Source organism: Malaya genurostris, chromosome 3, assembly GCF_030247185.1.
Source record: "Malaya genurostris strain Urasoe2022 chromosome 3, Malgen_1.1, whole genome shotgun sequence".
Lineage (NCBI taxonomy): Eukaryota > Metazoa > Arthropoda > Insecta > Diptera > Culicidae > Malaya > Malaya genurostris.
Window position 1 is genome coordinate 61,149,200 of NC_080572.1, and position 13,787 is coordinate 61,162,986.

At 35.8% G+C, this 13,787-nt stretch overlaps 1 protein-coding gene across 11 annotated transcripts in view; it reads left to right on the forward strand.

The window, feature by feature from the left end:
- LOC131438789 (putative mediator of RNA polymerase II transcription subunit 26) overlaps positions 1-13,787 on the forward strand; it is a 173,002-nt gene that overhangs the window by 86,936 nt on the left and 72,279 nt on the right. For 2 of the 11 annotated variants that reach the window (XM_058609053.1, XM_058609055.1), the window contains exon 1: positions 9,071-9,458. The exons of 2 other annotated variants lie outside the window; for them this stretch is intronic. Coding sequence is in view for 1 of the 9 variants with exons in the window: in XM_058609061.1 (XP_058465044.1) it covers positions 9,623-9,818 (196 nt within the window). In the remaining 8 variants the exon portion in view is untranslated. Of the gene's footprint in view, positions 1-9,068; positions 9,474-9,495; positions 9,819-13,787 lie in introns of those variants that run through there. 7 more of the 11 variants (XM_058609062.1, XM_058609054.1, XM_058609058.1 and 4 more) reach the window with 7 other exon arrangements.

The window sequence follows — 13,787 nt, forward strand, 5'->3', positions numbered from 1 at the left end:
TTTTGGCCACAAAGTTTTGCTACATGTTCTGAACCGGCTTTGTACAAATTGTATTTTTCTTTGGCAAGAATGTTCCGTTCCGTTTGACAGTTGGTATTGTATCATCTTTCAATACCTTGCTGCGGAATGGCACCTCAATACCTTGACGATCCCAGTTTTTTCGTAGGTCCGCTGATTTCTTTCTACATTTAGGGTTTCCTTGTAGGTTTTGAGCACTCCATACGTTGTTATGCTTTGAATCGGACCACTTCGGAGTTTCAAGATTTTTATGCACAATATTTTTTCTTCTTCCGAGCTTCGTTTTACGTTATTTCTGAACGCGATCGACTACTTTGATCTAACATCTACCAGTTGTTCTCTATAGAAGTGTAAACTAACTAACTAACTGTCAATGATTTTCGATTCCCAACTCTAACAGCACGCAAGGGGCGTACCAAGTTACCTTTAAGGAGCAAGACTCTTTGCAAGCGTATGAGTAATGTCAACAATGTGTGCGTAAAAACAAATTCCGGCGCTTCTTTCCCTGATTTTAATCAATAAATCTTCCATATGATTGAAAAATAAACCAATCAGTTCATTCTGCTTAAAATTGTAATACAAGAAAAGCGAAATTCTTAGTTTAAAACTTTTCCGTTTTCCTTAAAACTGCATTCGTCCAGGGCGCAACAATTTTAGGGGAGCGGCAAAGTAATCCTTGGGACTTATTTTTTTTCCTCACTCAAGTCAGCTTCCGGAGATGAAGTTCAGCTTTGTTTTATTTGCTCACTAAACCAACGATGGGGGCGGCAAATATCTTATTTTGCCCCGGGCGCCAAATTTTCTCGGTGCGCCACTGCTTCCACTAACACATTTGATTAGCAACAAACACATTTTTATATGGATTTCCTCTTGCAGAAATTCTTTTGATATAAAGATTTACGTACCTTCTATAAGCAAACCCGCTAAATAGGACCTTTAATTTAACACACGAAAGGCAATGGATATACAATGTTGTCGTAAAACTATTTATTTTCCCGGAAAACTGCTTATGTAACAGAAAATATTTAGTTTTGTTAAGTTTGTGTAGGCGCAATATAATACAAATGAATTGAAGCAGTGTTGCTAACGTTTTTATTAAGACATTAAAATCTACATTCATAAAATGTAAGCAATTTTCCATAGAACGTTGGTAAAAAATTGATCAAAACTTATATGTCATCCAAAAAGTCAGGCTTAACATTCATTTAAGAATAAATTATTGTTAAAAAGATTGTTTGAAACTCCATCGTGCAAGTCACTTTGATGAACTGGTTGCACTACATATATGAATACATAGATCTATGACCTACGTATCAAATAAAATGTAATGTAATACACAAATTACCAACACAAGTAAACTTGGTTTACTCTTGATCCTTAATCAGCCTTTATTAGATTTTAAGTGATGAAGTGGTGAAATTGATTCGATAGTTTTCATAAAATCCAGTTCATTCTACACATTCAACACCCTAAAGTTCCATCTTCATGATAGCCTAAAAATTTATAATTTGAAACAGTCGGAACCTAAGCCATGGAACTCACCACAAATCACAACAGACTTTTTTAATTGTTCAATCGCAATGTGAACAAGCGCTCGAAATTTGTCGTAGGAGTGCAGTTCTGGTTGTGTTGAACAAAAGGAAAAATGCCTCGCGGAAGCGAAGGAATCGGTTTTCACAGTTTCGAGTCGACTGCAACATTTAGCGTAGGCATGATCTAGCACAGCTGCACAATACGAATGAATAATTCATGTAAATCAATCCATTCATTCATTCATTCATAAGTCCGCGAATGTTCGCCTTCGACTATGCGAAGTGATCTGTGTCTCTTGTGCCGTGCATTACCGGTCCAACACTCCAAATTGTTTTGAATAAACAAGCCGTAAATCTACGAACCGTTCCCATAACTTCATCAGACTTTTGGTGGGTTTATAATGAATTGGCGTGGACAAAGGTACAGAAAACCAAAAATTATGTTTTCAGCATTCAATACCTGAATATAAGACATAAGTGTGTAATTATCTGTTAATGCTTTTTAAATAACCTCTTTATTCATTTTCAGTTCAGAAAATTTCGAGTTCAGCTTCACTAATCTCAGCGTAAAAACCGATCGGATGTGTCGTACTTTAAAAACAGAAAACCCCGTCAAAACAAAATGTAACCAATATAACACCTACACATACGAAAAGTTCATCTTTTGCTTTTGGTTTGCGACACGAGCCGCAAGAAAGTATCAAATTATCCAATTCTTTGTCATCATTTGTTGTTTTCGTAAAAATGAATGACGCAACCTACGCACCGTTTGATCGGTGTTTCCGCTTTTTGAAAGGCTCCTCGTTATCCCCGTAGTCTTTTAGTGTCCACATATTGCTTCAAACATGACTACAAAATAAAGCAATAAATTCGCTTCTAGAAACTTCAAATACGCAACTGTTTAGAAGACTACTAACTACTACTTCTTGGATAAATTTGACGTTAAGCAACATTGATAGCTGCACTTGACTAACTTTTGTCAATCACTGAATCGGTTTTCGTTTAAAGTTCTACTTACAATCTTAGGAAAACAGCAATTGTTTAAAGAAATGCAAAGTAGTCCGTTATTATTTGATGAATAATCAAGAGAAAAACATCATTTTATGTAGAAAAATATACCAAACCAACTGACATTGGCAGGCGCGTAGCCAGAGAAAATTTTCGGGGGGGGGGGGGGGGGGGGTTTAGAACATGGTGATAAATCAACACATGTACAATTTATATCACAATGTTTCCCATGGGTTATAATTTTTTGTTTCGGGGGGGGTTTGAACCCCTAAACCCCCCCCCCCTGTGTACGCGCCTGGACATTGGTCTTTTTTTTAAATTTCCGTTCATCGATAACGAAGAAAATTGCATTTGCGTTGTGCAACAATGGCCGTTTTCCTAAGAACGTAAATTACTCTTTAAGGGTCAACTATATCAAACAAAAACAAGGAAAACAACACTATTTGTTCAGTAGAAAATTTTCTCTAGATTTAATCATGAAGTATTTTTCTTTGGCAAGAATGTTCCGTTCCGTTTGAAAGTTGGCATTGTATCATCTTTCAATATCTCGAATCGAAAGACTGGGAATGGTACCTCAATACCTTGATGCGCAGCTGACGATCCCAGTTTTTTCGTAGGTCCGCTGATTCCATTGAGGGTTTCCTTGTAGATTTTCAGCATTCCATACGCTGTTATGCTTTGAATCGGACCATTCCGGAGTTTCAAGATTTTTATGCACAATAGTTTTTCTTCTTCCGAGCTCCGTTTTACGTTATTTCTGAACGCGATCGACTACTTTTATCTAACATCCACCAGTTGTTCTCTATAGAAGTGTAAACTAACTAGCTAACTGTCAATGATTTTCGATTCCCAACTCTAACAGCGCGCAAGGGGCGTACCAATTTACCTTTAAGGAGCAAGACTCTTTGCAAGCGTATGAGTAATGTCAACAATGTGTGCGTAAAAACAAATTCCGGCGTTTCTTATCCTGATTTTAATCAATAAATCTTCCATATGATTGAAAAATAAACCAATCAGTTCATTCTGCTTGAAATTGCAATTTAAGAAAAGCGAAAGTCGTAGTTTAAAACTTTTTCGTTTTCCTTCAAACTGCATTCGCCCCAGGCGCAACAATGGGACTTTTTTTTTCTCGCCCAACTCAGCTTCCGTTTTATTTTGCTCACTAAACCAACGATAGGGGCGGCAAATCTCTTATTTTGCCCCGGGCGCCAAATTTCCTCGGTACACCATTGCTTCCACTAACACATTTGATTAGCAACAAACACATTCTTATATGGATTTCCTCTTGCAGAAATTATTTCGATATAAAGATATATAAAGATTTGTAAACCCGCTAAATAGGACCTTTAATTTAACACACGAAAGGCAATGGATAAACGATGTTGTCGTAAAGGTGCAATATAATACAAATGCATTGAAGCAGTGTTGCTAACGTTTTTATTAGGAAATTAAAATCTACATTCATAAAATGTAAGCAATTTTCAATCAAACGTTAGTAAAAAAATTGATCAAAACTGAAATATCATCCAAAAAGTCAGGCTTACCATTCATTTAAGAACAAATTGTTCTTAAAGATTGTTTGAAACTCCATCGTGCAAGTCACTTTGATGAACTGGTTGCACTGCATGCATGAATACATAGATCTGTGACACACGTACCAAATAAAATATACGTATAAACTCGTGTGAAAAAGAGTTGACTGTACTGTGGAACAAACGCATCATCGAGTCGACATCAAGAAGCAGCACCAATCTGTGGCAACTATTTTGAGTGATGTAAATATAAAACACGCATTTCACAGCGTGATCACCGAATACCCTACTGTCTATTGCAACCAACCATCCTACCTTGTGCTTGTGGACACGATTAATGGTGATGCATGCGCCGGCTATAAACAGAATCAGTGTGTAAAGTGCGAGTTGATTCCCGTTCCTCCGAAATAGCACTGCACTCTGATCCGTCCCATTGAATGATGAACCACAATGACGACGATCTTCAGCAGGGTTCGTGAAAGAGGTTCCTATCTAAGAGCCCCTTTCTCTCAAATGTAACAATGTTAGTGTGGTGCTTTCGAAAGATTCTACATGAGAGTTTGTGATCCGATCACTGAACGATAACAAAATTGTAGTCTTTTAAATATTCACAGTAGGTCAAGGATATGAGGTGTTATCGATTGAAAAACTAAAATTACAATAAAACTAAGCTAAAATGTTCATTTGATTTTGTGAAAATCGTGATCTCGACGAACTGAGTCGAATGGTATACGACACTCGGCCCTCCGTTCAAAAGTCGATTTTCACAGTGATTGCATACCCTTTCTATATACGAAAGGCAAAACCACAAAAATATCATATTCCGATTTCTGCAGATAAAGAAGAGGTAATTTTTAAACTGTTATGATAGTAAAAATTGGAAGTGTTAAGAACCAATACAAGAAATCTAACTCTCTATCATTGACTTAATATGAAATTCATTTAGAACTCTTTTTAAGCATCTTATATCAATCTTATCTTACCGTGTAGGTACACGGTTATGTAAAATTGAGTGTAGTAAATCAAATGTCATCACTAAAAAAATAAAATGTACTCGTTGTGTACTAGCATCACATATGGTTGTTCTAAGCATCTATATATTGTATATCTGTAAAACAAGTATGAAACGAGTTTTGGAGTTCATTTACCCTACTGTTTGTTTTAGCGTTATTGTATGATTTAGTCTTCTATAGCACGCTTCCCGGTGAACGACCATAGTTAGGTTGAAACCGGGTAAAATGAACGATATAATAGTAATGATTTTATAACAAGTTTTATTATCTCTGAAAATAAATAATTTCGCGCCAACTCTAACAAATGTTGGCAGCACCTTTTCAGATTTGAATGAAACTTTCTTGACATGTAGACTTTGTCACAAAATGCCACTTTCCATACTTTATTTCAACAAAATTGATCTAGACTGTCTTTTGAAAAGGGCCAAACCTTTTTACCATTTTTTTTCAAATGATTATAGTGAAAAAACGACAAATTCTACCTAAAAGGTTTGTACTAGTGATTTTCACAAAATGAGTCAAATCTTCGAGTAAAAATACTGAGCAAACCATTATCAAGGCCCACACTGGAAAAAAATGACTTTAAAAATTTAATACCGATTGGGAGAACAAACTATTTTGATTTCGATAAAATTTTGTCCGAAGATAGGTGATTGTGTTGCCTACCAACCGTTCATACATTGCCAGATGCGCTTCGAAGGAAAAAAATTGTTTTCTAACCAAGACTATTTCTTGTCCAAACTGCATTTTTTATTCAATGGCTTTTTATCGAAAACTAAACTAAACTCAACTGAAAGTCATTATCACCAAACTCAATTCGTGCAAAAATCATATCGAATACTCTATTGCTAGTTGCCCGGATTTAGCTAAAAGTATCAGTGCTGGATAAGAAAAAGTTTTTGTCAGAAAAACCTTTTTTCCATAAATAATTGTTTTCAGTATATTTATTCAAAAATTAGACTACTTTTGAGAACATCACTTGTTGAAAAAATTGTTTTTTTTTTGCAAAAAAAATATAGTTGAAGTTCTTCTAGCCCATTTCAGATTAATTATGGAAAAACAAAGTAAGCAAATTGGCTTTTTGTGATAAAATCTATATGTGGAGAAAGTTTCATTCAAATCTGAGATACAATTCAAATACAATTTAGCGCGAAATTCATCTATTCGAATCCTCCACTGAAAAAATAAACGATTTTCTAAATTTAAAGTCGGTTTACAAGAAAACCCACATTCGATTTCAATGGAATGTTGTCCCATCGTTTTTGTTAGAAAAATTTTTTTTCCATAAAAGTGCCCATCTTGCAATGTATGAACGGTTGAAAGGGAACGTAATCACCTATCTTGGGACAAAACTTTATCAGAATCAAAAATGTTTTTGTCTTTTTTATATAGAAAGGCTATGCGATGACTGTGAAAGCCGACTTTTGAACGAAGAGCCGGGTGTCGTATACCATTCGACGTCGAGATCATAAAATGTCGTGTATATGTGTGTGTATGTGACAAATAATGTCACTCGATTTTCTCAGAGATGGCTACCCGATTTTCACAAACTCAGATTCGAATGAAGGACCCTATGGTCTCATACACCGCCGGTTTCGGATTTACAGGGTGATATGCACCAAAAAATGAAAAAAAATATCACTCACTTTTCTCAGAGATGGCGTGACCGATTTTCGCCAAACTTAGATTCAAACGAAAGGTCCCATGATATCCCATAGCTAACTATTGAATTTAAATCTATGAGAAAATGTGCACTTAATTTTCTCGAAAATTTCTCAACTGATTTTTACAAACTAATATGCAAATGAAAGGTGTTGAAATTCCCAAAAAGTTGATATATATATATATATATATATATATATATATATATATATATATATATATATATATATATATATATATATATATATATATATATATATATATATATATATATATATAATATATATATATATATATATATATATATATATATATATATATATATATATATATATATATATATATATATATATATATATATATATATATATATATATATATATGGGGCATTTCACGCAAAATCATATATCTTTCTATGTGCGGGGTCCAGCCAGATACCATTAGTCAGACCGAGGGTAATGTTTCAAACCATCCGTTTTTCGTCCTTTTCGAGGACACTGTCTATAGCCAAACTAAATTTTAGGAAGCCTCACGTCGATAGATAAATTATGAATATGTAAAATTGATGGTAAAAAACGAAAAAGGTTTGGCTGGACCCATTAGTCAGACGGAGGGTTAATAAAGGTTTTTTTTGTGAATCTATTTTAAATTGTTGAAAACAATTTTTTCACAGTGTATGCCTGGAGAAAATTTTTTTTATTGTATTTTTATTCCAAAATTTGACAGGTTTTGTAAAAATCACTACACTTTCTTTGAACATAACTCATGGTTTGAGTTGCGACTACTCAGATTCATAAACTGGAACAATGTCAAAAATTGAGTTTGGATTTAAGTAAAATTTAATCAGGCCATGAGTTCTCTCGTATTTATTCATACATTTGAGTAAACGTTTAGTTTTCAAACATTTGAGTGAAAAAACGCTTCTTGCAGTTCAGTGCGTTTTCATTATCGGACTATTCTAATCGAATTTAGGAATGCAAGAATACGCCGTTTTTCATTGTCGTTTCTAGATCTGGTTTTTGAAACCAGGAATCATCAATCATAGTTGTTTTCAGTAGAAATTTTGTGATTTCAATTATGCTAAGTGAGACGTCCAACATAAATACATATCAAAATCATTCAATTTTGACTCCAAACCAGTCAAAAGAAAATGGTTTTAAATCACTTTTTTACGCTTCCCATTTAAAAGAAAGAAGAATGACTTTAACTAGAAATCCATGTATATAAACATAAGCGAAGAATAATTTCTTTATTTTGAATTCAAGGAACTCAAATTTTGAGTTAAGCTCACTCAAATTAAAAAAAAATATTTTATATTTATTTTGTGTAAAAAATACTCACATTTTGACAGCTTCGTCCTGGTAGGTGGTAAATCAAGGTTAGAGTACGTGCACTTTTTATGAATTTGGGTGGTGTGTTACTCTATTTTGAGTAAATCAATTCAATGAGGGAATAAAACAACGCTTTTTGTAGGGTTTGTCAGTTTTCGACAACAGCTATTTGAAAAAAAAATGGTTGAAAAAGTTTGGCCCTTTCCAAAAGACAGTCTAGATCAATTTTGGAAAAACAAATTATACAAAGTGGCTTTCGGAGACAAAGTCTACATGTTCAGGAAGTTTTATTCAAATCTGGGAGAGTGTTGCCAACTGGGATTAGATTTGTCGCTAAATTCGTCAAAAAGTGATTTATATTATTTATCAGTACTTCACATTTATTTTACAATTACAATCAATTTACATTTATATCAATTACATTACTTATGTCATCTTGATCGTATCTGCTCAGTACCGTACAAATATGACATCTCTTGCCAGTTTTACTCTCAATTCATCTTCATTTGATGATCTTTTACTTCACGGGGCACATCATACCATCACCAGCAGGGATTTCTCAAACAAAAATAAATAAACTGTTTTATCGCGCGGCACATTACAAACAAACGCACAATCTCCGCGTACCGGTCCCATTAGTTGAGGAGTATCTTCGTATGCATACATTGAGCAGCATCATTGGAGAGCACCAGCAGTATCAAACCACTCAACGAACTCATCGCTCGCCTGGATACTTCCTCAGCAGCATCATCGTTGTAGTCATCATCATCATCATCATCATCGTCGCCACAATCACAAACACGTACGTAAATCGCCGACCCCCCCTCAGCATATCTGCTCGAAAAGTAAATCGGGTGATGGAAGCGGAGCTCTACGAATACAGCATAAAGTTTTTGAGTCCCGCTCCCACTTGAAGTTGAAGACGGACGGACGGACAGACGGATGACGGCCGGAGCTCGCCTATAGCAGATGAAGTTGGCTCAGTAATCTCGCGACTTCAACACTGTCAAGATCACCGCGCCCAGGATCTTGGGTGCGCAAAACAAACGAACGAAACGAATCGAATGTAACCAAGTAATCCCCGGGCCGTGTGCTTCGGAATGCAGCAGCCGGTCGGAGTTTGTTTTTTGAGCTGAATGTGCAAGTTTCATTGCGTTTTTCTTCCGAAATCGCGCGTTCGTTCTATTCTAGTTCTTGCTCTAATGGCAAAGTGTCGTGTGACTAAGATTAGAACGAATCGCTTTTATTTTGTTTTGCCGGTTCGTGTGTAGGACACGGTTCAACTGTTTCGATTGCCGTATTTTTTGTTTGTGCATTGAAGAACTGGTGGTTCATGATCCGAATCGAAATAGTGATTTGATGGTGCGTTCCGATGGAGTACGGGACAGTACGAGACAGTGGCAATTTGTGAAATCACTAAACTTGCTATTAGGCACGAGTTTGTGTGTGTTTGTGTGGTTGGTTCCGGTGGGCGGTAGTTCGAAATGTTAAGGCACGACTTAGCGACGGCCGTTTCCGTCCATTGAATGATGATTGATGAACTGGATGTTCCTTGGACGGTGGATTGTCTTGCAACTCCTCGTTGTAGCCTTCTGAGTAGTAAAATCAATGACAAAACCGTGTTTTGGTGTTTTGTTCTGCGCGTGGAAATGATCTTAATCAACGTCAACATATGTGAGCAACCCTTCTGTATTTTGGAATCTTATAAGGCCCAGCATAAATGTAAGCAGCACATGTTTGGACTTGGCGCGCAATAAAGGAATAATTTACGATTTTTTTTTCTGTTAATACCAAATGCACATGATGGCTGACGGCCTTCCATTTCGCACTGTTCTCGTTGGGAATCATGATCAGCAACATTCATGTTCATTTGCTACAATGTACAGTGGATTCGGAGAAAGGCGTGCTCAAACCGGAGATGCCTTCGAGCATAACACTTCGACTTTGACACAGGCTTAAGGAAATGGGAGGCTGGCCGGTTGATGGAACGCATTAAGAAAATCACTATGGGCCGAGATCGCAAACACATTGAAATGAGGCTAACAGATATGTTCATGTACAACATACAGATCGAACAATTATAATGTTCACTAGAGCGAAGTGGCTACGTTGTTTTCATCATTCCATACTGAGAGAATCTAACACGGTGATAGAGCCAAACCACTATTACCGTAAATTATCTCACATCTTTTTTTTTTGGTATGCAGTTTCATTGGCCGTGAAAATATGGCCGTAAACATAGATATACTCCACGTGAGATACTGTCGAATTGTTAGGTTCCGACAGTACTTTTTCATGGTGAATTGTACTGTCAATGAACTTTGATTTTTATATAATTAGGTCATCATTGCAATTATTAGTAGTTTGCTTTTGCTTACGTAACAATTTACTTTCCTTCTAGTGAAATACGAAAAAGATCAGCGAATCTGATGGGAATCAAAAGCAGCTCTTAACTTGGAAATAAATCTTACCGATGCGTTCAGTGGCAAGTTTGGGTTTTGGTGAAACAGAAAACCATGTTTTTTTCGCGGCTCTGAAATTGATTTCTGAGATAGAGAGAGCCATTGATGCGAAATAATCAAGCTTGTGAAATTGGCACTTTAAATCGAAACTTTAAATAAAACACGCCGAATATGCAACAGATTAGATGATTGTGCACTTTTGCCTACCAATTTTTCGACAGTGAAAGTAAACAATTTTCCATCGCTTCTCTTCTTCTGTGTGATATTTCCGATCCGTGAATAATGGAGCTAAGGTGATTGAGCCTTTGTTTAGTTTATAGACTTACGGTGTGATGGTGAAGGGCTTGTTATGTTTTGTTCGTCACATACGTGAAAGGTATCCAGAATATTTATGCGTTTCAGACAAACAGCATTTTAAAAATAACTTGCACTATTCGACTGGAATGAAATAGCCTAAATCAAGGTGATCCTTCCGTATTACCGGCGAACCCATAGCATCGCTTATTTTTCGACCATACCATTCATTGTACAATTCAAAAATTATACACCGCAAAGCTCAGTCTTTCGTTTCACATACCAATAAAAAATATTTGAACACGAAAGAAGAAGACGCAAATTTTATGCAGAAGCGAAAGTGAACATGAATTTCATGTGATTCGCGGATGCCATGCAGGATGTATTCCTTCAATAAGACAATATTAACAAAGCCCAGTTATTAAAATTCGATGTAAAATTTTATGTTCTTTTTCGACCGACTTCGTCGCCGTTTCTTAGTGTTCATGACAATTGGGTGACTAGCGATTTTTAGATCCAGTTAATGCTAGGATTTCTAGAAGTAAGGGCGAACTAACGACATTTGTCTATCGAGACTAACACTCTACCTCCTGAGCCTACAACTCAGCCAATATTATCGAGTTCTTTTTTTTACGTGAATACGTCTTACTTTACTATGGGGTATCTTTTCGAAATTCGTTCAGTGAAAGAATGGGTAGAACTTAATATCTCGAGGTGTACTAAACGCTACAACATAATTCTTTCGCCATACCATCAGAAGTATAATCAACAATTTATAATTATCTTTACTATAGCGTGAAATAACCATAATAAACTTAGAAGTGTAGTTTTTTCGAACTTTTGGAAATAATGAAGAAACGCTTGTTTGCATCTTTCGCACCATGGTCTAAAATCAATTAGCCAACACTTGGATTGTGGCCCACCTGAATTCTAAGTTTAATTTAAGGTTTGAAATTTAGTGTCATATTTCAGTTTCGGAATACAAGCTCAAAAGATAGAGCTGAAACTCTGGAACTGAATCCTAATTCAGGATCTAAATTTTTGGAACTGGTTTCCTGACTAGATTTTGAAACTGAATTCGTATCCAGAATTCTGATTCAGGAATTCAGCTTCAGAGTTCTGGAAAAAATTCAAAATATGAATACTAGATCTGAATTCTAGAACAAAATTATAGATCTGAACTCCATAGCAGAATTTTGGAACTAGCTTATGAACCATAACTTGATTTCTGAATTAGGTTTCAGAATTTACTACCTGAAATCAATTTCAGAATTTAATTCCTTAATTCAGTTACATAATTCATTTTCCAGAAGAACCTGCATGCTGGAAATGGGAACTTGGGTTCTGAAACGAGATTTTGTAAATGAATTCAGTTCTTTATTTCAGGTTCGAAATTCTACACACTTAGAAAACGTTACATCTTTATAGATGCACATAAAAAAGGAGCGTCGCGATACACTTACATTGGCAATACAAAGTATGTGAATATAAGTCATATCATTAGCTTCACAGGTTATTTAACTGAAGCTTACATCGATACAGACGCAGCATTTAAATTTTCATGATAGTAGATGTAATATAGTGTCATCACCGGAGGAATTACGACACACTTTAATTTACGTCAAATGTAAATTTAATTTTTCCTAAGAGCGTAATTCTAGAATTAAATTCAGAGCTTAGATTTTAAAATGAGCTCAGTTCCAGAATTCTGGAACTGGAATGCAAACATGAATTTTGTAACTTCAGTTCCTAAATTCTGGCGTACACCGATAAAAATATTTTGTGAATTTAGGTCTATTTTCATGAACATATTTGGAGTAGAAAATTAAATTAAATTAAAACTAATTACTTTACAATTCTGTATGTTTCAATATAACTTGAACACAAAACTGAGCGTTGATTGAATGATACAGTTTTATTCATGGAAAATTCAAAGCAATCCAATTTAGTTTCACATCGATGATAGTTTTCATTCAAACTTTCGTTTCAATCGATGTCTATTCCATAATACTATTGATTCACACTTTCTGTGTACATAAATAAATGGGGGCGAAATCCTTTTCAATTGCGAAACTTTCCTTTACTGAGTATGCGAATCTACAAAAAAAAACAACAATAACATTGCTTTTTATAATGTTTAACTCTCATTGGTTCAGCATATTTGTGTGGTAGAATATGTTTGTCGTCAATAAGCCATACTTTAGTATAGATGCCCCATTACAGTTCTGAAAGCGAAGTAGTAAAGTGGCAAAATTCACAGAATCGATCAACTAATACGAACGATTATTGATATTCGGAAGTGCTAGAAAAGCATGTCAGTTTTATTCTGCTTCACGTCCTTCAGTTATGTCTCTGACATTACCCTCCGGCCTTTTTGAACTATTCTCATATTATTAGGTGTACAACTTTGCTTCCGCCGTTTTGTTTTCCAAAATTTAAAGCTTTATTGCGAAAAAGTGCTTACAGATGTATTATTCAAAGTATTGTCCGTCGCTAGCGACAACTTTCTCCCATCTTTCCGGAAATTTTCGGATCCCGGCTAGAAAAATGGAGTCCTTTTTTGACGCTATCCATGAAGCAATCCATTTTTACATCTCTTCGAAGGATTGAAAATGTTGATCTGCAAGGCCGTGTGCCATCGAACGGAATAGGTGGAAGTCAGAAGGGACGACATCTGGGAAATACGGCTTGTGGGGCAAGACTTCCCATTTCAGCGTTTCCAGGTACTTTTTGACCACTTTTGCGACGTGAGGCCGAGCATTGTCGTGTTGGAGGATGACTTTGCCATGTCGCTCTTGATACTGTGGCCGCTTTTCTTTTAGCGCGCGACTAAGGCGCATCAGTTGCGTTCGGTAGCGATCTCCTGTGATGGTTTCACCCGGTTTTAAGAGCTCGTAGTAAATTGTTATTCATCTTTGAAGGTTTTTTCTCTTCC